Source organism: Sturnus vulgaris, chromosome 12 (genome assembly GCF_052056855.1).
Source record: "Sturnus vulgaris isolate bStuVul1 chromosome 12, bStuVul1.hap1, whole genome shotgun sequence".
NCBI lineage: Eukaryota > Metazoa > Chordata > Aves > Passeriformes > Sturnidae > Sturnus > Sturnus vulgaris.
The window spans coordinates 18,434,356-18,459,115 of NC_142254.1; the positions used below are offsets into that span (position 1 = coordinate 18,434,356).

Genomic DNA, 24,760 nt, shown 5'->3' on the forward strand with positions numbered 1-24,760 from the left:
CCTATTGTGCATAAACTGAAATTTTATTTATTTAAATCAAAATCATTTTTATTAATAAAATCTACATTTTAAAACGTTGCTGACAAGTATCTGAGTGAGACTCGTGATTTAGACACATCCTTTAATGTTTAATTAGGAGAGTGGAAAAGACCCACCTTGAAGCATTTCTTTTCCTTCACTCTGTAGTGTTTGTGGATTCCCAGCTATCCAGGCTTGACTCAGCAAGACTTTAAGGAAAGTGTGGAGAGCAGAAACAAACAGAGCAGGGACTGAAGGGCCAACCCTCAGCTGTCAGTTTTGTACGTGTGTGACTGACAGGAGAAAAAGGGAAGGCTGATCAGAGCCAATGCTCAGCAGTGGATGATTTAATGGGAAAAGGACTCACTTCCACAAGAGCCTAAGGATAAGGATTAGTCTGGAGCAGAGCAGGGATGCTGAGCTTTGCAGCTGGGTCAAAACTGCACAAAAGGGACTGAGCTGTTCAGATCGCAGCTAAGCCACTGCCCACAAAAGCTTTCTGGACGTTTTTAAGTGCAGGAGCATGAAGCCCAGATTTCTGAATCATTAGGTTCAGGTTAAAAGAAAGACCGAGTCTCTCCCAAGCCCATCTTTTATATTTAAAGAACAATTTGGAATAATAGCAACTGCTGGTTGGATCAGTGGCATCCTAGTAAATAATATTTCACTGAGGTATTTGCTGAAGTGCCAGTGTCAGTATTCTTCAAAGTAAAGAGGAAGAGTCTCAGACACAAACTTGTCAAAAAACTACAATTTCAGAGGTCACAATGCTGATAGTCACAGGATGAAGTTTAAACAGGTTTTATTTTGGATTCACAGTCTAGAAAGAAACAGCTATACTGATACTCATTAAAAATCAAAGAAAACCTGGCCACTGATATTTTTGGTGGAGAGTAGCTTTGCACAATTCAATTTTTCTTTCTTTATACCCTTGCAGATGGTTTCAGTTCTCAAAAACAAGCTTCTGCCTTGTAATGGAAAGAAAATAAAGTCTAGCTGTTTATTTTATGTTTAACTGGTGAAATTCAACTGTCTCATCCTGTATGCCATCCACATGGGAGTGTTTAATAGGCTTAGTCACTGCTAAGTGAAAAAGATCTCTGAGACTCGTGGTGGGAGTTTGAGAATGTTCAAACAAAAGCTGCTATCACCACATTTACAGACTGCATCATGTACTTACTGCTCCTTACATTGTAAAATTCAATATTATTAATATATAGAGAGAACAAAACTGTACAAAAGTATCAGTGCAATTGTTCTGATGCTTGTTTTTTTTTTTTCTGTGTGTTACAAATTTAGGAGATTATCTGGTTTCTCTAAGCAAATACAGCATAAAAGGACATTCTCCCAGGCCTTTCACAGCACTCTCTGTACTGGAACAAACAGCATATAAATGCCCCAAGCATCAGTTCAGGTACTCTACAAAACACACATTTGAGTCCTAGGATGCCTGGTTGGAGTGATTTCTTCATGCTCTCTTTTCAAGGCTAAATTCATGTTGTTTAATGTAATTTTTAAAAATGAGATCTACGTTAAGGCACAAGTGCAGATTGTTCAGAATATTCAAACCTGGCTCCCTATGAAAAACAACAGGTGGGGGGAAAAGATCTCATACAGGAAAACACCAAGGGAAAGAATTTTAAGGAAGGCCACATGAGCAGAATTTACAGAATTCTATTTTTTTTCTCTAAGCTGCAAAGAAGACAAATTCATGCCAGGACACAGGGGAAGGACACAGTCCCTTTCCTCAGGAGGAGAAAGATTGACAATCAGAGACACTGATAACCAAACACTTGTTGCTGAGTTAGGAATCACAGCCCCTGGTAGAAATCAGGGTTCTTTTTGACAAGTTAACTGCACATAGAATTAGCAAGGTCAAACTACAAATTTCTGAGAGATGGGAACTAATTCAAGTAGAAAAAGTCCTGAGTATTAGAGACCTGACAAAACTGGTGCTGACTGGTGAACAGTCACAAACCCCAACAACTGCATTTTACATTGTGGGGATTCTTTTCCATAACAGGTAACAATTCATTATGTGGAAATAAAGTGTACAGCAATCTTCTTTAAACATTTTACAGACATAACCCTGATTTTTATTTCTTTCACAAGGTATCTGCAGATCCTATTCCCAATTAAATGTGGCTGCTTTTTACCAAGCCTTTTTTACAAGCTGATCTTTTACTCCAGTCTTGTGAGGCCACTAAAGAATGTACCTTCTCTAGAGAATTCTGCTGGAGGTATGGCTCATTTTTAGGATAAATATGGCTCCAACGATTCTGCTCTAAGTTTAAAAAGCAAGAGACAAGAATAGATAAAGTGAGATGCACTAGGGATAGTGGTTTTGTTGCTGTTTAACTATTCTGGACATCCTACAGCTCACATGGAATCAGCTGCTGAAAATCTGACTTAAAAAGCTTGAAATCCAATGCTTTAAGTGAAGCAATGCCAATTAATAGCATCCTTCATATGGCATCACGTGGACTATTCTATGTTCACCAGTGTAAGACATCATTACAGTTTGTAAGCTTTGCTGACTAATTTCATTACATGCAAATAAATATGTGCAGTTGAGGTATAAGAGCTTGAATCAGTGCCTTGAACAGGCTTTATAAATATATATAACTATGTACATATCAATTCTCCAGGACAGAAAGCCATACTGTCAATAACTTCTGCTGCTTTTAATTCAGTGTGCAGATGTGATCTATGGGGAACGAAAGCAGATTCATATTCAGCTACAGCTCAGCCATGCCTAATGATTATGTCCCCAGTTAATTTTTCTGTCCTCCCCAAACAAAACCCTTCAGGCAGAACAGTGCTTTAGACCTAAATATTACACAAGTACAAGGCTTAAGCTTTGCCCCAATTAGGTACATTCAAGGGAGAAAAAAAAAGGAAAAAAATATCTTGTCCAAGGGACATCATCACCACTTGAAGCAAATAAAAGTAAGGGTTTTTCGTGTTGCTGTGGCTCCTTTAGTTCTCATCATCATCATCATCATCTTCATCCTCTTCCAGGGGCTCCCGCAGCCCTTCGCTCTGACGGCTTTTTCCAGCCATTTCTAACAAGGCCTGAGCCTGAGGATCCACATCCAGGATACTCTTCTTACCTTTTTTCTTCAAAACAAAATAAAATACAGTCAGTTTAAAATGTCAGTGTCAGGCTACAGGGAAGGGACACACTCAAAAGTCTGTAAGTGATGTGGTCTGCAAAGCTTGGCACAATGGAGGAGATGCATTTGCAATTTCAAAATTCACAAATACATTAAATTGTTTTTACTGCTGCAGCTACATAAAATAGCCATAAACTTTTCCTAAGATGACAGTGAGCTATTTCAAGTTTATTCAGGTTACAAGCCATCCAGGACATCCTGGTTAACCCCACCTCAGTCTCAAGTGCTGATGTGGAGTTTTTAAAGAAGAGATCCAGTTACAATTCAACACTTTCTGTAACACAGTTTGTTCAGCTTCTACTTAGAGCTATGTGTTCAGTGAAGTCAGGGCACATGAATTCAGTAGGAAAAGAAGTAAAAATTAATAATAAATAAATTTTAAAACCCCACCAAACTGTACACACCAGACAGTTTAATAAGAGAATAAATTGCAGGGATAGAGGAGGCTGGAGAGAAGGCTCCTGCTCATACCTAAAAATAAACTAAGTGCAGAAAGATTAGCATAAACATATTCACATAAATTTATGGTAAAACAATAGTAAATTTAAAGTGATTGATAAAGAAAGATTTTGGATCTCTTCCTGAACTACAGATCAGACTTTACTTGAAAATTTCCAGTGCTTTTAGAAACTCTGTGTCTCACTGAGCCCCTCCAAGGAGGTTCCTCCCAGAGACCATTCCTCAGTATGGAAAAGGCCTTTTGAAATTCACAGTACTGCTATTCTGACTCTATCACCTCATGGCTCCTGATAATTCTTTCTTGTTGGCACCCTCAATAATTCCACTACAGCTTTGCTATTTGATGCTACAAAACCCATGGCACCACAGGGCCAGGTAAAGAAAATGTTATTCACTATAATGGAGAGAGAGTGTTGAAACAGAAAACTGCAACCATGAGTTTTGCATTCACACCTTCTGTTCCAACCAGGACACAACCTCACAGGTTCAATTCACAGTTTCACCTACCCCTGCACTCTCAGGGACATCTCCCACTGCCCACACTTCCATGGCATCCAGTGTAAAATCCTCTTTGGCTGACAGCTGGGGGCTGTTGTAGGTGGTGCACCGAGGTTTGGCTTTGCTGTGGCCCTTCCCATAGTCACTGTCTATCCAGAGCCCGAAGTAGCTGTGCTGTCCACCCATACCCTGTGGAGAAAACCAGCACATTAAACACATCCTGCACAGGGAAAGCACACTGGGAAAGTTAGGAAACCTGAGAATAAGCTGCTGTGGTCAGTATTTATGCCACATTTCTGTGGGTAGGTGAAAAAAGGGGATTCTGAGTGAAGCTGGGCCTCTGTACCCACATCTATTATTCCTGAATACAACTAAAAATTTACCTGAGTGATACTGCCCTACCTCTGTGCTTCAAAGAATACAAATACCCGTGACTTTTGGCAGAAATTAAGCTCCTGGATTTTGTTTATTAGCAGTTCCATTCCAAACAGAGTGGCAGTGCTCAGGTTTGCTGCCTCCTTTCCATTTAGTAAAGTATCTACAGAAACCAACAATGTAATCTGATGTTGTTCACTTTCTCTAGAACAAGTTAATTCCATCCCACGGCAATTCCCAAGGCTATGGGCACATAATGCTCCAAAACTGTAAAGCATTTCCAAGACAGGTGGTGTGCTGTAGCTCTGTAATAACTCCTCTGCATTTGTGAACTTGAGTAAGAGGAGCTCATGTGTCTGTCATCACACAGCAGCAGCAGCTACTTGCAATATCTGCACTCTCATTCTGCTGGGCTTTCTCCCCCATAATTCCAAAAGCAGTTGGTGTGGCAGGGAGAGCAGCCAGTGGAAGAATCCCCAATGACACAGATCACATTTATTCCCTCAGAGAATAACAAGTGAAATAAATCTACTCTCAGAAAGAAAAAAAAAAAAAAACCACAGAACACTTCCAAGTGCCAGCCACAAATCCGATTTCCAAATCATCATTTCTGAATACTTACAAGTCCATTTGGCATAGTCTGTTGGCCATGGTTTAAATACATGTAGTGGTCATTGTACCCTGTGTATGTGTATACAGCCAGAGTGGGGAAAACAGAAAACAGAAAGCATCTGTTGTCACCTGCAAACAGAGAAGCACCTCAGATCAGACAAGAGGTCAAGCAATAACTTGCCTACAAATAAATTAGAAGAAATCATTTAAGCTGAGTAATTCAAATACAGCAGCTGCCATCTCAGAAAGCTGGGAGATCTCCCATCAAGATTTAGATCTATTTTTTATTCTCAGTGAACTCTGTGCAGTCACAAAAGTCAATGCAATTACAGGCTGTGATCAAGGGCAGAGTCAGAGGCACCACTAGGACATTATGTCACTATGTCACCTACCCCAGACTGTATTATATCACCTCAAACTGGCCAGCTGACAGATCTGGACAAACTGGTGTGAATGCAGACATCCCCAGTTCTGACTACATTGTTACATAAATCAGTTCAGAGTCGATGATTCAGAGCCATTTTACCATGCCCAGTTCAGGATTCAGAGGCACCTGTGGTGTGCTTGCCCTGTATGCTTTACATGCTTCTCTAGCAGGAACAAATACATGGAAAGGGAATTGTAATCAGTGTGAAATAATATTACACCAACTGTCTGAAGTGGTAATTTTCAAATACTCATTTAGGACATGAATTGAGTTTCTAATGTAGCCAGAATGAGGATTCCCAGCAACATCCACAGGCAATGCTTTTTTCTTCACAAATCCATCACAAACATTCTTCCCCAAAGAGTTCTTCAAAAACCCTCTCTTCTCTCCCAAAGTCTTATGGGAACAAGAAGTTTAGCTTGTCCAAAGAATCCTCTGGCTGCTGGATTTTAGAAGGGAAACAAAAACAGTGCACAAATGGCAAGAGGAGGCTCAGGTGTTCCTGATGGAGGACTGCCATCCTGTGGACAAATTATTTACACACCAATTCATAATCTGTGCTCTACTTCATTAATTTTCATTTAATTTTCAACCTAAGCAGCTACAGGGCTTGATAGTTTTCCTTGAAAACTTGTTCTGTGGTCAATAAGTCCTGCAATTTTAAAAGCCTTATCAAATAACAAACTATAAATATTAATCAGCAACACGCCTGACTGCCATACTAAGAATAACTTTGCATCTGTTTTATATTCTTTGAAAATTAGTGTTATTTTTGCCACAGTGAAAGTCACTTGGAAGTGTAAGAAACGCTCTGTGTCATTAAAGGGACAGTATCCATTAAGGGCATACTGTGTGTGCTTGTGTACAAAACGGAATTTACCAGAGATACCAAAGAAAGGAAAGTGAGTTTTACCTTGAAACTGTGGCTTCACTTCCCAGGAGTGAGATGCAAACCCACCAAAGAGGAAACCATCCAAGTCCCTTATGATCACTATGCAAGGACCTTTGTTCACTATATGGGCACACAACTGTGAGAAGCTTTCCCCGTGGAGCCTGGAGGAAAATAAAAGCTGCCACTTGTGCTGCATCTCTGCAGGCAGGTGGGAGTTGATGTAGATGATGGCTGGGATGTCAAAGAGACTGACAACTCCTCGTCCTTTGATGCCTTTGCAGTGAGGAACCAGGTTGAGGATGTCGTTGGTTTGGTCTGGGAGGGAATGCAGGACGTGGAGGCCTTGCCTGATGACGACACTGAGGAAAACTGAGATCTGGGGAACTCGGTACACCCAATCCTCAATGACACCTTGGTCAAAATTTGTCTCCAGCAGCTGAGAACCCGTGGGTTTTGTCCCATCTAAAGAATAAGACACACAGGAACAGGAGTAAGTCTCCCCGTCTGGAAAATAATCAGTGATTTTTTAAGTGTAAACAAAATATTCCATTGTTGTAATGAACTTGAAAACCACACATTAAAGGAGTCAGCAACATTAAACTGTCAACTACATTAAGCAAATGCAACCACAGAACTGAGAAATCTTTACCTGTGGCATTCTTTGATTGGGCTGTCATGATTTAGAAACAGACTCCAAGCTACAGCTCATGAAATGTTCTTTACAAGACAGCAAAGTGCAAAGATAGACCTATGCCTTATAAAAGGACATAGTAAAAAATACATTATAAATTTCATTTAAATAAATATTATTTAGATGCCCATTTCTATCATTTTCAAGTCAGGTATTTGTAAAATAGACATGTTCCAAGACAAACTGGAACTTCAGTTTAAATAAATAAAATAAATTTTGGAATAAAAAAAATTCCAATGTCATTTTCTAAGCACCAGATTTGAAATTTTGGTCTCACCCTTTAACTTCAAAGATGTGACCTAAAGAGAGAAATTCTCATGAGGCCAGTGACTGCACAAGCTGTAGGATGTGCTGAGTGAGGGCTGCTTACCTGGAAGCCTCAATTCTGAGAGCAGCTCAGAAGCTAAAGCTTTGACTCCACTTGAAGAATCCCTCGTATTCTCCAAAGTCCAACCTTTCAGCTCCTTCCTGTAGCTCAGTACATGGACTACAGACGTGATCAGATCCTCTATGAACTTAAAAGATTAAAACATCACCATTTTGGTATTTCTTAAGTGGAATTTCCAAGAACTTCAAAGGACTATCTGAAGATAAAGTCAAGCAGTAGTGATGCTGTAATCCCAAAGGCAGAAACATCTCTTGCCATGACAAGTCAGGAACTACAGAAATGCTATTTCGGTGTCATAGGCCTTGCAAAGAATCCTTTTTCAAGACATTTTATACATCTTACTTCACAAAGCACCTCCATAACACCGGGAATAAAAGAGGGAGGGAAGGGTCAAGTTTTGCAGTGTAGGAGCTGCTACTGAATTACTGTTCTGTGATATCTCAAAAGCTACATAGCTGATCCCGCAACTAAAGTTCTAGAAAGCATTTTACTCAGTTCCTAGAAGCACCAGCCACACCACAGCCCTTGCTGGCCCTTAACTATAGCCCTGCTCTCTTACTGTCCCCCCAACACACATTTAACTGCTCGTTTACCTCTAGAATTTGTTTGCCTTTCAGAGGCCCTCCTGTCTTGGCGATCATTCTCATTATTATGCTAATCTTCTCATCTGCATTCCCTTTTAAGAGGTTTGACATAAAAATTACAAACTGCTCTTTAGCAATCTGTTCACTCAGCCCGGATGATTTGCCAGGCAGGTCAATGCTTTTCATTCCATTGTACAACCGAGCAGTCATGGGCTCTGGCAGGGGCTCCCGGGTGTGTGCCTGCAGTGAGAGAAACAGCAAAGAGCACATTTTACAAATCAAAAGTAACTGATGTACTCCAGCTAATCTGTGCTGACATACAGTCTGTAGTATCAGCAATAAACTTTTGTCAAAGAACTGCTTTGCCAAGAGAAAAAACTAAAAATCTGTATTTTTATAGTGATTTTTTAGTTATTTAGGTTGGTACTGTTTTTCCAGAAGTGCCAAGGACTTCAGAAAAATCAACACTGTGAAGCCTTAATAGGATATTAGCAAAGGGTTTCTAGGTGATAACTCTGGTGCAAAGGTTTACAGCTCTGCCAGTAAAATATTCAAAATTGTGTTTAAATTCTGCTTTCAATAGTGTGGCTCACTTAAAAACAAAGTGGAGTGTTTTCCATATCTCAGTTTTGTCCTCAAGGCAGTGTTTAACCCCACACACACACGTGTAGAAACATTCCTGGAAAATTTCACCCTGCAAAGCAACTCATTGAAGCACAGATCACTTGATTTTTAAAAAGCATCCCTGGTGTTAAGAGAGTCAAAATCAGAATTGCATACTTGGCCCTTGGAATTGAAATCTACCTAGAAACATATCATCATTCATCACAGCCCTGTGGGAAAGATCTGACTCTGGATTCAACTTTCAGAGTGTTCAAGATAATGACACAGTTTAAAAATAAATGATCTCAAATACATGCATACAGGAGGATGTGATTACCCAGTGTCCTCACTGTGCTGAAGACCTGCCTTGACTCTTCCACAGGGGGTGTAGCTCAGTGGGGACTGTGCTAAAATCACTGGAGCCCCACCTGCCTAAAAGCCCAACTGCAGCTGCACTCAGGGGAGCTGCTATCACTGATTGCTGGCTCAATACCACTCTTGGGAAGCCACCTGGGCTGCTCCCATTTGCTGTTAATGTTGTTAATGCTGTTGCTGGGCATGAGAGATCCAATATCCTGAGCTCTGTGCTGCTTGCACTGACGTCAGTGCCACAGCTCCCATTGATCCCAGCAGCAGCAGAAATAGCAGCCACAGCCTTTCACAGCAGAGTGCTCCACAGCGAGGGAGGGATGCTCACAGGGGGTACAGCTGGCTTTGAGAGGCTTTCTAAAAATCCTGCATGAGCCTGAAGTGGGAGAGGCAGCAGGGAACACAACTAAAACATTATCCTCAAGGGTTTTTTGCTTCACTCTGCTGAATTACCTACCTACTCCCTGCCTAATCCCACCACTTCACTGTGCTGTTTCATTTTGCTTCTAGCTATTCCAAAGAGTGGACCTGGGGTGTGAAGAAATGAGGTGTGTAAAAAAGGAATCCTTAATAACCATCTAATTCACACCTCTGACAGCTCAGAACTCTTGTTGTAAAAAGGTTTCATGAAATTATCAAGAAGTTGCTGCTCTACCTGCTTCCCAAGCTATGCAGTGCAGCCTGTCCTGGCCCAGATGTGTAACCTAAGCAGAGCACAGGATGCCTGGGGCTTCACCAGTGGTGCCTGATTGTTGTTGGATCAAATCTGTCACATCTCAGTCCAGCCATGAGCATTGTCACCTATAAGGCAGAAATGCCATTGCCATTCTCCCTGCACCTACAGGAAGTCTTCCAAAAGATTTTAATTTAAGCTGGCCAACAAAAAGGCAGGAAGGGAAAAGATAAATGTTCACCAAAGCTCACACTGATCTAGAGCAAAGCTAGAAAGAGGTCCCAAACAATTAACAGGCACCCAAGGACACTGGATGAATTAGTGCTGAAAAACCAGACAGCAGGAATATCATTTCCAAACTTGGTGCTCCAAAAATTGGTGAGAGCTCACAAACAGCCAGGCTGCAGGAAGGCTGAAGCTGGTCTGTATGCACAGGCATTGCTGAACACCTTAAAATAACCTGCTGCTTTCAATGAGTTTTAATTTGATTCCATTATCTGTGTAATAGATATAAAACTGCACTTTACCACTACATTCATTTGGCCACTTAGTTCCTGACTAGCTGAAGTTATTAAGCATCCCAATGACTCATTTTTCTCTTTTCTTGATTAGAAAATGAATGCAAAGTTAATCAGAAGCATAACGCATGTTAATTAGCTAAAACAGGGAGCCACAGCTTAATCAAGTCAAATTGAATTCTCTCCTTTTAGTACAAGTGATTAGAGACAGTGATATGTTGAGGGAGACAGGCATAACCAAGTAAAAACTGACTTTGTGACAGCTTCTCAAGACAATCTGTAAATGATCCCACACTACAGATTCCAGGGGTAAAAATATTCTTCCCATTTTTCAGGTCTCTGTGAAAATATTTCCATACACCTCAACTTACTTCAGAATCAGGAAAGCTGCAAATGGACCCAAAAGAGCAATGTAAGAGATTAATGCAAACCTGAAAGTCACTACTCTGGTTAAACTGCAAGAAAAAGTTAAATATCTGTCCTGTACCAAAATATGAAAAATTAAATTGAGATGAGCAATTAAAAAACACCACATCTTTATAGCTTATTTCTGGAATTCTGTTCAATGCACTACAACTCAGATATATCATGAATAAGAGATTGTCTTGCCTGTAGTGCTGCCAGACTCATAGTTTTCTTTGCAGCTTTGACATTTTTTGCTCCAGCTGAGCCACTCGATCCTGATAAGGTCTCGAATAGTCCATCAATGTCAGACTGCTCCTCAGGAAGAAATCTGGAAAGGTGATTCTGATAGGCATTGCTTTCAGAATTCCCCATCTTTTCAACCTGAAGCAATGAAAAAAAAAAAATCAAAAGAAACATTAAACACAGAAAAGTATCACAAGGGGCATGAAAGATACATCAAACAGACTAACAACTGGTGCAAGCTTTACAAGAGTAAATTAGCAGCCTTACAGGAAATTATTAAAACTACTGTTTAGTCTCTGTATTCACCAAGGCTTAATGAACGTGGAGAAGACCTGTAAACAGTAACTGTGCTTTAAAAGCTGACAGAGTGACAGCTCCTGGCTAAAACCACCCTGGCCACCAATGCAAACCTCAGTCAAGTCTCTATCAAATGGAAAAACCAATATGATCTAATGGTTAAATTAGTTTACACAAAGTGACCGTGAGTTTGACAGCTGGAATACATCCCTAACATGAAGGGAAAAATCTGATCATGGATTAGTTATGACAGATTATGCTGCATCTTCCTGGTGCATTAATGGAGTGAACCTAAGTCTGCCAATATGATGTGGCACTAAAACACCATCACTGCAAAGTCTGAAAATCACATGAGAGTGGTTTTTTTTATCAACAACTATAAAAATAATTTGAAACAAAGCAACAAAAACATTTAGGAACACAACTCAAGACCCATTAAAAACACAGATTCATAAGAAACCAATAAATCAATCACTGGGTGTTGATACCCACAGAATTAAAGTTGGTGGTGTGGGGTTGGTTTGGGGTTTCTTTGCTTTACACTTTTAGTGCTACAACTATTTCTCTCAATGTCCCAGGAGTCACTGCACTACAGAGACTCAATTTTTAGTGTTGTCTGGGCCATGTGCTCTGCCTTTCTCCCTGCAGCAGCACAGCACAGCACAGACCTAACAGCACCTGAAACCCCAAATTCCACCATGGCCACAGTGACAGCCAGCACCGCCAACAGCCTTCCCATCTGTCTGGGGAAGACACAAGTCTGGGGTAACAAAATGGAAAAGATCAGATATGGAATAAAAAGATAATTTTGTAGTATTTTTTTTTCTGCAAATTCCATGTCCTTCCTGACATCTCTCTTTTGTAGACAAGCCCATCATGCAGCCCTTCAGCCGCCTCCGAAGGACACAACGTTGAGCCCAGTGCAGTATTTTTTTTTTGTAACTTTATTTACAGTAAACAAGAGGCCGGGTTGTGGCTGCTTCACCTTCAGGCCTAAAGCCTTGTTTTGCCTGAGGAAGATGCCGATCGTGGGGTAAACACCGAGGGGTGAATGGAAAACCACTGTAATCTACAAAGACAGACCGTGGAGACGTTGTTGATTTAAGCAGCGAACCGCTGGGGTCCGTGACACGTTTATTCCCGGTGTGCCCAGCCCAGCTCAGCCCTGCCCGTCCCTCCGCAGCCGCCGGCAGCGCCGCCCTCCCCGTCCTGCTGCCAGGCGGGGACCGAGGCTGGGCACAGCCCCCTGCCCGCCCCATGCCGCTGCCAGGCGGGGACTGAGGCTGGCCAGAGCCCCCTGCCCGCCTCTCGCTTACCGGCAGGGCGGGCCCCGATGGCCCCCGATAGCCCCTGATGGCCCTCGGGCTGTGACACCGGCCTGGCCCCGATAGCCCCTGATGGTCCCTGATGGACCCCGGGATGCGACACTGACCCGGCCCCGATGGTCCCTGGGCTGTGACACCGACCCGGCCCCGATGATGGCCCCGATGGACCCGCGCTTGACACCGGGCCCGGCCCGGCCGGCGCCATCCGGCACCTCCGCCCGCCCGGCCGGGGCGGAGCGCGGGGCCGGCCCTCGGCCACGGGGAGGAACGGGCGGAGCGAGGCAGGCAGGGACGGCAGGGAAGGGATGAAGAGGAGGAAGGCAGGGAAGGGATGGAGGAAGTGGAGGAAGGCAGGGAAGGGATGGAGGGAAGCCGGGAAAGGCGGGAGCAGCGGTGTTGTCGCCGCGATCCGGAGGGGCCAGACGGGCGGTGCAGGGCCGCGGTGGAAGGCGGTGAGGAGGCGGCCCGAGAGCGTCTCCATGAGGGGTTCCTCAGCCTTGAGGAGACCCTTCTCTCTAAGGGAACGCTTCTCCCTGAGGAAAGCCTCCTTTTTGAGCGGACCCTTCCCTCCTTTTTGAGGGAACCCTCCGCCTTGAGGAAAGTCTCCGTTTTGAGGGGACCATCCACCCTGAGGGGACCCTTTTCCCTAGAGAGACTCTCCTTTAGGGAACCGTCCTCCCTGAGGACACCCTGCTTTTCCAGGAACCCTTTTCCCTGAGGAGACCCATCTTCCTGAGGCATCCCTTTCCCCTCAGCCTCCCTGGCCCTAAAACGTGTTTTAAAAAGAGTAAAAATTCAAAGCTGGGACACAGTGATAACCCCTGCAACTCCTATCAGGCTGAGGTGTCCTGTGCTGAAGTGTTTTAAAAAAGCATCCCAAAAAGTGTCCTGGGAAGTCCCAGAAAGGTGTGTGGGAGAAGATGTTGCTGGCCCTGATCTGTGCTGGAAGCAATTTTGGGAAGGGAAGAGCTGGGTGTGCGTGTGTGTAACAAATACACACACACAGGTCACTTTCAGGGTAAACACGCAGGCTCTGGTGAATTTCAATGGCAATGGGGAACAAAGGGAAAGCACAACAATTTCTCAATGAATAGGTTGGGTTTCTGTCTCCTGACTGCCAAAGTCAGGCTGGTCTGAGGCTGAGAGGTAAAAATGTTGTACATGGGCTAAGGGATAAATGCAAGGTCACAGGGACTGGCCATCCCTTCAGTCACACATGTGAATACTTGGGAGAAAAATTCTAACCTCAGTGGCTGCAAAGCTCTGCTCCCACAACTCCTCTTTTTCTGTTTTGTTTTTTTTTTTTTCTTCCAGGTTGTCAACTTTTCATCCCATTTGCATTATTCCCCTTGTTCTTTCAGCCACAGGGTTTGGTTCCTGCAGCACACCAAGGCCTTCACATTCATAGCAGTGACACCATTTTTGTCCATGCTTTGGCTGACTCTGGTTGATTTTCTTGCAGACTGAGCTCAGTGTGAAGCCTCCTTCTCCTTCCAGATGGGGGGAGGTGGGAAAATTCCCAAAATCTGGTGTTGTCAGTGTTCCTGCAATGAGGTACCGTGGAACAGGTTAGCAGCTTTGGCATTTCACTTTTAATTATAGTCTGATCAGTGTGTTTTCAGCAGAAAGCAGAAATGTACAAAAGAGGAAAATTTAGGAGGGAAAAAAATAGTTTCTCAGAGATGTTATTGATGTCCCATCCTTGGAAGTTTTCAAGACCAAGGTTGGATGGAGCTTGGAGCACGCTGGGATTGTGGAAGATGTTCCTGCCCGTGGCAGGGGTTGGAATGAGATGAGCTTTAAGGTCCTTTCCAACCCAATTTGTGATTCTGTCTGTACTAACCATGGCAGAGCTCGAAGAATGCAAGAATGAGTAAAAACCTTGATAAAGTTAAACCACACTTTTTAATTGTGGCATGCTTTTTAACCTTCACGGATGCAAAATTTCATAAAAACCTGTAGAATAGTCGGTGTCCTTGTTGCCAGCTCAGACTTAGAAACAGATTGACCAGAATTCCAGGGTGGATGCTGTTTCAGATTCCCTCTGATCACCACTAGAGGAACAGGAGTTACCCAGCTCCTGTCAGCAGGGTCAGGGCGTAGCAAGTAAAAACGAAGGAATTAATGTCATGTTTATACGATGTGAACACAATCTGGGCTAGTGGAAGGTGTCACTGCCCATAGCAGGGTCGAGATGACCATTTTAACTCAAAATAGCTCAAAACATGTTAGGATTCAGTGACATTCCTCTGGAAAGTGCTGGAGATGTCTTTGTCCACACGATGGCATCGCATGTTTAGGAAGTTCTCAGTGGAGCCCACACTGCGGGCTTCAACATCCCTCCAAGTGCCTTTGGATTCCCCCGTTTACACACTCTGTGCTGGAAGTAAAACCTTGTGTAATTAATTAGTTCATCCCTTTCCTGTTAATCCTACATAATGACCGTGAGGACAAAACTCGGTTCTTGGTGGAAGTCCCTCCCTGGGCTACATGAGCAGGTTCTGGAAAAAATCCAAAGTGTGTTTGGTTTCCAACAGTGTTAAAGAATTTCCAGTTGATGCAAGAAAAACAGTGAAACATGCAGAATGAGAAAAACTAATTTTTTCGTTCAAGTTAACTTTTTCTTCTTTAATTTGTTTTTAAAGGTTAGTGTTTCAGTGGATGTATTCCTTCACATGTAATTGGATTTTTACATCTGTTTGTTTTACTGGTTGTGTTTCATATTTTATCTCTTTCTGTAGGACCTCTCTTCAGTCTGGAAATACAAGACTAGAGATTCTAGTCTTGCTGACCTTGCACTGGCTACCAGCCAGCTAATTCTGATTGACCAGTACCATCTTCTCAAACAAATGATGATTTCATGACCCTTTTTCTCCACCTACTGGGCTTAGAATCAGTCAAAAGCTACAGAAAGGCACCTGGCCTGGCTTAGCTCACATTTATCCTCTTTTGTTCGAGCTTTGCCCGTTTGTCACAGAGCTGACTGTGATCTGTGGGTTTGTTTGCCCTGCCCGTCGTCTAACCCGAGCTTCCTGCTGCTCCTGGATGGCGTTTTGTCACTTGCCTGTGACATTAGCTGTAAACTGCAGGGCAGCCAGCTCTTAAAGCCACAAGATACTCACACTAAATCGCACAGATTATGCTCCTGCTGCGGGGGAATTTCCAGGTCAGAGGCTAAACACCCTTTCAACGCCTTTTTTTTTTTTTTTTTTTTTTTTTTTGCACCGAGAGTGTAAAAAGTCAAGCTGGAAACGTGGTGCATTCGGGCGGCAATTCGCAGCGCTCCTTAAATGAGTCGTCACTTCCTCGTGTATTTTCAGCCACTAAGCAGAGCTGCTTAAGCGTCTCGAGTGCTTTGTTTCTACCAGTAAGAAAGAGAGGATACACTAAGATGCCTTTTAAGGACAATCAGAAATATGTTGGTGTATAAAAAAAAGAGGGGAAAAAACCACAAGAAGGTTCTGTAAACAATTGTGGCTAATTTTGAACTGGTGTTAGACGTGTGTTTGATTGCAGAGTGCAAAAAACAAAACCACAACCCCCCGAACTGTTTATTTAAAAGACTATATACTTATTGACTTTAAAATGGAGTAAATTTGGTTTTATTAGTTTACCAAGACCACAGAAAATTTAGATTACTTTAGTTCCAGTTAATCCTCATTTCAGTTCAAATCTCTCAGTTCAGGTAAGGCTCCTTCAGTTAAAATAAATTATTTTGAGGTAACAAAATAGAATGTAAATGATGAGCTAAGCAGCTGTGCGTTTATATTAAGCACATCTGTTTTACCTCAGTTGTCTTTTAGTTTCTTTAGAATTATTTTTTCTCCTCTCTTGAGTTGGAACAGAGAAATTTTGCTGCTCATTAGTCTTGTATACATATGTTAAAGTTGTTACTCTCTGGTGTCAGTGACTCAGAATCGTTCTGATTCACCTTTGATGTGATTCATGCCTCGAACTGAGTTTCACTGAAGGCCAGCTGAGAAAGGGACCCTGCTGTGCCAAAGACTGTGCAGACAGAGACAGGATTTCTGTTCCAAAGAGCTTTTAACTAACTAGCTGCGTTCACACATGCAATGAGCAGAACTCCAGCCCTCAGCCACAGGCATCAGAACTCCAGGAACGGTGATATCACACCGGAGGCACTTTTTAGCAGGGTATTTTGGGGGTATATTCACCTTCTGGGAAAGGGAGATTGGGATTAAAGGTCAAAAGAAGCCATCAGGTTGAAGGCTCTTGCAGCCTGGAGTGTAGATAAGCACTGCTGTAAGTCACAAGGAGGAAACACATCTGATGCTTTTCACTTCCGTTATTACTCAGCATTTCATTATATTGCAGAACTCCGGCCTTTGCAAAAGAGGTCGCATTTGAGTTTAAAGAGTTAATTTATAAAAGACCCTTATCCATGTTTTAGGGTCTAGTGAACACAAAAGTAATTTCACCTCTTTTAATGCCATTAGGCTCTGTATTTCCTGTTTGATGGAGACATGAAGCTTCACAAGCCATCTGCAGTCACAGTGAAATCCTGCAATAATGTTATTTGATGAAAGTAGTTGTAGGCTCAACCCACTGATCATCTGTAGGGTGACCTCAGCACAAAATTCCTTTTGACTTTAAAAGGTATAGTCCAAACCTACCCCTGGGGCCTTTTTTTATGTTGCTCAGCTCTGCCTGTAACTGGCTGCTGTAGGAGCTGTATCTTCACAGCTTCTCACCTGATTTGCCTTTGGGGTTTTGTGGGATTGCCATATAAGGGTAAAAGAAAGTCTGATTCTCACCCGAACAGAGTCCTTAGGTAGTCACAGAGGAAGTTCTGGGTTTTGCAAGTCTTTTTACTTCCTTTTGCAAACCCCTCTGCCTGCTGGTAACCAACTCTTCTATAAAAGGAGAAAGGGTGCAGTGAACAGATGAATCTGATCGTTGGGGTTTGAACTAGATGATGTTTAAGGCCACCTCCAAACCATTCTCACATTCTGTGGTTATGGGTAGATTAGAACATGCAGTATTTTAGAAAATGGATTTACAGGTGGGATAATGTTCTTATAAATGACAGCAAATTTAACAAGGCAAACAATCCTAACAAGAGAACCTTTTCCTCCAAATATGCAACCTCTGATGCTGAGAAACCCTACACAGCCCCTTTTGTTTATTTTCTGCTTAGCCCAGACCTAGTTTGAATTACTTACTTACTGCATTACCCAACTCTTTTGTTTTGTTTGCAAAGGTTTGTAATCTCTGTTTAGTGTTTAGTGAAAGCTGTAGAGGAGTACAGCAAGCCTATAACTGAGTAAAGGAGTCAAATGGTAGAATTCAGTCTCTCACTAAATATCAACAATCTTTGGGTTTACTTCTTTTTATTTTATTTGGTTGGTTTAATTTTGTTGGGGTTTTTTTTGTGGTGGTGGTGGCTTTTTTGTTTGTTTGTTTGTTTGGGGGTTTTTTTGTTGTTGGTTTTTTTTTTTTTAATTTGCAAGCTGCTTTCTATGAAGGCATTTTAGAATTTGTTGAGGGTATTTTTTCCAATGAGGAAGTCTTCCATAGAAAATATGTAACTTTAGCTGTTTCCATATATAGTACTGCAGGACGGAAAGCAGAGAATCCTTTTGCTCCAGATGGAAACAGAAGGTCTCATTTCCTCAGAACACAGCATAATTCCATCTATTTCAATTGTAATGTGGGCAGCGCTACTCACAGTAACACTGTGGCCCAGACTCTTTGTTCTGTTTGTGAGCATGGATCACCTCACAGGCTGTTATCCCAATTATGTCCTTGGGGTCAGACTGTTTGGTCTGCCCACCCCAAACCCTGGAAGTGCTACCGCCATCAGAAACAATGAGGTGCAAACACAGTGAAAAACATCAAACAATTCTAGAGCACTGCAGTCTGGCAAACAAAAACACATTTGAGTACAAGGTGGGAAAGTTCTGGTAACATTCCTGAACTCATTTTCACCCTTGTTCACGTCTTTAATGCATGCAGACTCTTTCTCCAAACAGTGGGAGAAAACCCCTTGAAACATCTTAGATTTGTGAGGGAAGAATTTTTCAGCAGGGCAGCTGTGTTTCTTGGCAGTGTGCAGCATTGACACCCACCACGTAACAAGAAACCAGTGTTTTGTCCCCTGTTGTATGGAAAACCCTTACGTTTTGAAAATAAATGATGGAAACATGATCGTGGCTTGTGATGTCAAGAGCCATTGAGTAAACAAATAAATTTCTTGCAGTTTCACAGGGGTTTGTGCAAGTGGCAATGCACTGCTTTGTTACTTGCAGCTCCTTTTCCCACACAGCTTCCCTTCCACCTGGGCTGGGTTTGATCTATTCATTCTCTGTTTGGGCAGTACAGTTTATTTTCCACCATAACTCATCTTTTCCACTGCTTCCCATATTTCTGCCCAGGTGTGTAGTGTGTCTCTCAGAGTCCAAAGCCTTTGGTTGTGGGAGCACCCAGTTGTTGCTGACTGCTCAATGCTGGGATCTCTGCTCCAAGAATATCCAGGAAAAGGTGAGACACTGGATTAAAGTGTGAGAGAGGAAGCTGTTCCTGCCTCACGCCTTTCCCAAGGCCGTATATATATATATATATACACACTATATATAGTATGCAGTCATGTCCTTGTACATCTCAGCATTACCAAATTACTCCAATCACTTCCAGGTTCGCTTTTGTTCAAAACTTTGGGCTATAAAAGCCTGGTTCTGGAGCAGCTTCCTTTGTGATCCAGCAGCTTCCTGTGCGATCCAGCTGTGCTGCCTGCTGGAGCCATGAGCTGTGGGAGGAAGTTAGGGCATTAAACTGCTTCCATCTCAGCGTTTATTCCATATGTGGGTACTCCAGTACCTTTATAAAACACGTGTGGCAGATGTGCCCCCCACAGATGCTCTCCAGAGCAGAACACAGCAGCTCTCTCTCTGTGTTTTCTGTTTTCAAGTTGTACTTTATCACAGGAGAGCGAAACCATCATTATCAACAAGCAGTCTTAAACTGCAAATCCAGCTCTTCTCCCCAGTACAAAGAGCTGGTGAAGGTCAGTCTGGCTCTTTACAGCTTGGGCCTAATTAGGCATTGCAAACAAGCCAGAGGATAACCTGTGCTTTTATACTGAGGAAGGTACCAGTGAGATGGAGATAATAGCAGTGAGCTGGGACAGCTTTGAAGGGCTGCCTGTAAATCATCTGCTGCTAGAGGTGACTCAGAGCGTGTGTCCCCAGACAGGGCTCAAGTTGCAGTTTAAAGCAGCAATTTCCAGCACTAAACAGAAAATATGTCACAGGAGATCAGAGTCCAAGCCAAGCTCTGCCTTTAGATAGGGCTCTGTGCTGGCAGCTGATGTGGGGAAGGGGAGATTCATGGTGATGGGGAAAGGAGGGTGAAGTGGTGAATAGTTGGGATTGAAAAATGAAAAAAAACTTTTTTTTTTTCCCAAGGTCTGCCCTTGTCTTGCTCTATGGCCTCAGGCAGGTTTGTTGTTCACTTGTACATCTCTCCACACAAATACTGAAAGAGTACATGATGTAATGGCCCTGATTTTATCCCAGTGCTGTAGCAACATGCTTTCTAACAGCTCTGGGAGGGAAAGTAACAGCCTTGTTTCTACAAGGACCCCTGGAGCCACCTTTTATTCCCATGCTGCAGAAAGAATCTCCCTCCCTTAGGTACCTCCTCTCAGAGGCAATGCCAAGCTGTGGAGCTGCACAGAATAAAACTGGTTCCAGTGGCTTGAGGTGCATCAAAAAAACAACCCCTCACACTCAAAAGCAGCCACAAATCTGGCAGAGTGTGAGGCCACCACCAAAAGTGGGTGTCACACGACACCTTCTGCCACTCAGGAAGAGCAGGCTGTTTCTATGGCTACTACTGCCTTTCTCTCAAATGCACGAACCACTGGTGCTGATGAGATCATATTGTGTTATAGAAAAAAAAAATTACTCACATGCTGCTTTACACTGCAGCATTTGTTGAGCTAGTAAATATCTGACTTCCTATGATAAAGACATTTTCCACTTAACGTATTTTTATAAAAGGGTAGGATTTTCCTTGTCTCTGATTTATAAATGCATCCATTTTGGCCTCGAAAATCCTTGTTCTGGTTTCCATGGCAACAGGTCTGATTTTTGAGACTATTTCTTCCCCTTCATCTTGGGTGGGGAAGAGTTGCTGTCCCCTTCCAGTAGCAGTGCAATGGGCAAACAAAATTGTTGTCTTGGAGGAAAATCTGGAGACTTGAAACCAGAAACTTCAGCCAGATTTTTGAAACACAAGTGAAAAATGCACGAAAAGAATGGCACTGCTAACCTAGCACAGGTTTGAGTCAGACTTTTTGTACATGAAAAGTCAAGTGCATATGTAATTCCAGGAAATTTTAGTCATATACCACCCAGTCATGTACTTAACAAACTGCTCTGCTATCCCTGAATAGCTCTGTGTTGGCACACAGCAAAATAACCAGACAAAGAGGATTCAGCCAGTCTGTTCATATTGTCACTTTACAGATTAATTAGTACTGAATGCACTTTATTATCTGAAATACACTCTCACCAGCTCTATTTTTTCCCTCAAGACATCCCGTTTGCAGTAGTGAACTGCTAGGACTGTCTGTTTCACAGATCATTCATGGGTAATGCATATTCCTTCAATGTGGAACACTGCATTTGAGACCATGGGCTGTAAATAAATAATCCCCAGCTGCTCTGCAAGGAGCTTTCCAATGGATTTTGCACTTTTAACATTTTCAGGAAAAATGATGATAGACAGCTGCTGGTACTCTATGGCTGAAGTGGTTTGGTAATTGCTCTTCTAAAATGATAAAAAGGCCTTTTTGCAAACTCCTCAGAAAATCTCTGGAGAGGTCTTGGTTGCTTTTCCCTGCAGAAAAGCAGTGCAATGTACCTGCATCCTTTTGGGTATATAAGTACCTTCAAATATGCTGTCCACTCAGATTTCAGATTAAACTTCTTTTACTTACTGCAGAGTTTTCTTAATTTATGTGGGTAAAAGGCATTATTACCACAGTGTTTAAGGTATCATTGTATTATGGCATTTTAATCTCATTTGAGCTGGCAGCAGCTTGATAAATCATTTACCCATTCCTTAAACTAGTGTGGGATTGCTCCCAGTGTCTAATCCAAATGCTGGAACTTCCAGCTCATCTTTTGAAGCAGAAATCCAAGAGTGGGTCAGATATTCTCCATGAAGACAAAAGGCAGGAGTATCTCATTTAGGATGTTTAATCCACTCTATTGTAACCTGTCTGTAATTTATGTTAGAGGCTGCTTTGTGACTCTGCTGTCCCCACCTGTGCAGTCCCTGACACATCTCAGGGTAAAGTGAGACTATTGCTGAAAGCCAAAAGCAGTTAAGAGTGAATCAATAGCAGGCACAACACAAAAGTGATTCAGTGATTGCCTTAAATAACCACGCACAGGTTTTGCCTTCTGTCATGACTAAAACATGCTGCCCATGCTGAGTCCCTTGAGGACAATGAAGTCACAGCAGCACCATTTCAGCTGTGCAGCCAACTAGACACAATACAAGCACCCTCCTTTTTCTGTGCCCTACCGTGACATGCGAGGGATTAAAATGTGAGTCATCTGCTGAAAAAAATACTGAGCCTGAGGCATTAGAAAGGCTCTTAAGAAAGGTCTTGCATTCCGTAAATATTAATTATGAGTGCTGAAGAAAGCAGACAAAATTGGAAACAATGAAACCTATGCGATTCCATCTGCACTTTAAACTTTTAAGATACCAACGTTTCCATCTCTAAATTGCTCTCACACTTAAAACGCTTCAGTGGTTTTGTAACCCATTGGAAAATTAATTTTTACCTTTCTAGGTTTTATTTATTTCTTGCGGTACAACTTCATGTGATATTGCACCCCACAAATGTGCTGTATTGAAATCCTAAATTTTGTTTGTAGCTCTGTCTGAATGGTCCTGCAAATAATTAATTGATTCCTGCTTTTCATATAGCCCAGAGCAAGTTTAGAGGAAATAAATGTAACATGAGTTAGTCATCCTTAAATAATTTCAAAGCAGGGAGCCCTACATTATCAGCAGGCCAATAATAAGCTGTGCAGTTCTATCTCCAGTGAAGCTTTGCTCGTGACTTCAAAGAAATTGATGAGCTGTCATTTATTTGTTTGTTTGCTTTTTCTCAGTGGGTGAATTTACTGTCTTCTTGCTGAAGTATAATTATTCTTGTAGAATTGAATAGTACTGTTTTAGGATTGTGCATATAGAGGCTAAGGTGGTTTGAGACATGATGAAAACTAATAAGATATGAACTCTGTTAAGAAACCTGTCTGTGTGAAAGGTACTTTTTTTGTAGTAGAGATAAATATTATGTTACAGGAACAGCAAAGAATGGGATTAAAAAGAATCAGCAGACTTGATCTAACCATTTAATTTTTTATTTTTTGCAGGCTTCTGCTGTCGACCATCTGCTGTCGGTCAGGCATTGATCTGACCTCTGAGGGACAGAAATCCATTCTGTTCCCTGCCTGATCGTTCAAGGCTTTTTATCCTGGCATTTAAATTGGATTTTATTCAATTTTATTTCAATCCACTGTATCAACACTTAATGAACAGAAGCCCTCCCACTCTGCTCTGTGGCATCCCATTGTATACCAGCTTTTTATTCTTGTGTGTGTGTTATACATATTCATTTCCTTCAGTCTTTCATGCTAATGTACATTTCCCTTTCCCAGTCTTTTTCTCTTCTTGATTATCATTAAATACCTGGATGATGCTTAAATGTCAGAAAAACCCTGAGAAATGCCACATACAGGAGAAAAAATAGTTTATGTTTAAAAAGCTCTGAGCATGGGAATATCTGCTTCCAAGGCTGAGAGACTGTTCTGGCCAGCTGTGGAAAAAAAAAAATCTCTTGAGAGAAATAGGTTTATGTTGCTTGTGGTGTTGTGATTTTGAACTTTGATATTGAAATTGGAGGTTCAGAAATGAATCCTGTCTTCTCTCTAGTTCATCTCTGCCCTGACATGATAATGGGTCACTTGGAACAATCAGCTGCCTTCATTAATTATTAATCCTAACACATGGCAAAAGCAATCTGGAGATTTGCTGGATGTGTGGGGGTCTGTTGATGGAAATGTAAAGGGGGCAATTACCAGTCTGAAAATAAATGAGAGTGGCAAGTGCCAAAGAGTAGGGGGAATCAGGAGGCTTAGGTATAGCTGGAAGAATTAAAAGATATTTTATTCTACAGTCAGATTTATATCTTAAGTTACATGAAAGTGAAAATTGCTGTAGCAGGGCATGTAGTTCACATGAAGATTGGGTTACTTGGCTGAGCTGTGGTCTATGCAAATATGCATTTATAAACCTTCACCAGAATTTTGATACTTGCTGAGTCCATAGGAAAAGCAGTGAGCTGTTCACTTTTAGGAACTGATACCCAGTCAAGCAAGAACACAACTCTCATCCATGCATTGTAGTAGATTTCTTGGGCATTTATGCTGAGGGGAGAAAATAGGAGTCTTGAGACATGGAGTAAGAGCTGCTATATAACAAGAATGCTTTTTGAAGGTGAATTTTTATGTACACAGACCTAGGTAGTCTAATGAATAACAATACTTATTGCCACTGCAGAAAGGGAAATGTGAGAATTTGCCCCAAAGTGTGATATAATGAAAGGTTGTTTTTTTTTCCCTATGGCCTTTCCCTCTGTTGCACCAGAACCGGATCTCATGTTCTGCCTGTTCTGAAAGAGTCAAGGGCAGAAGGAGCTCTCTGTACCTTTCCTTTCTGTAGATAATAAATTGGTGAGGTTTGTGCACAATAACATCATATTTGAATATTTAAAGAACACTTCCTGGGAAAGTGGTGCCTGCTCTGTGATGCATTGCTGGGCTCTGCTGCTCTCCTCTGGATATGGAGCTCCCAGGTGAACTCCACCTCCCAAAAACCACAGGCTCCCATGGCAGCAAAGCCATCTGTGACAGCTCCAGATACCTCATGCCAGGTTTTTCCTGCATTATCCAGCTCCAGTGGCAGTGGAAGGCAAGGATGGAAAAGTTAACAACTACCCCTCTCACCCCCAAATTGCTGAGGAGGGCTGGCAAACCACGAAGGGCTTTTTCCTGCTTGGGCTGCCACAGCTCATGTGATGCCACGGAATAATGGAGCTCCAGACTGTCTGATGGAGTTTTTCCCACAGAGCAAAATATTAACTAAGTCAATTGATTGCATTTT

The 24,760-nt window shown here is 42.2% G+C and overlaps 1 protein-coding gene across 2 annotated transcripts; it reads right to left on the bottom strand.

Moving 5' to 3' along the window:
- Window positions 1-2: 2 nt before the first annotated feature.
- On the bottom strand, window positions 3-12,778 carry MEAK7 (MTOR associated protein MEAK7). 2 transcript variants are annotated; one of them, XM_014874469.2, is made up of 8 exons: window positions 12,661-12,778; window positions 10,893-11,069; window positions 8,130-8,360; window positions 7,519-7,663; window positions 6,479-6,919; window positions 5,149-5,267; window positions 4,161-4,340; window positions 3-3,138 (listed from the first exon to the last, which is right to left on the bottom strand). In XM_014874469.2, the coding sequence occupies exons 2-8, from the start codon at window positions 11,058-11,060 to the stop codon at window positions 2,998-3,000; spliced, it is 1,425 nt and encodes a 474-aa protein (XP_014729955.2). In that variant the 5' UTR covers window positions 11,061-11,069; window positions 12,661-12,778; the 3' UTR covers window positions 3-2,997. The 2 variants fall into 2 exon arrangements, with proteins under 2 accessions (XP_014729955.2, XP_014729954.2); XM_014874468.2 differs by having other exon boundaries at window positions 12,545-12,768.
- Between the last annotated feature and the right edge of the window lie 11,982 nt (window positions 12,779-24,760).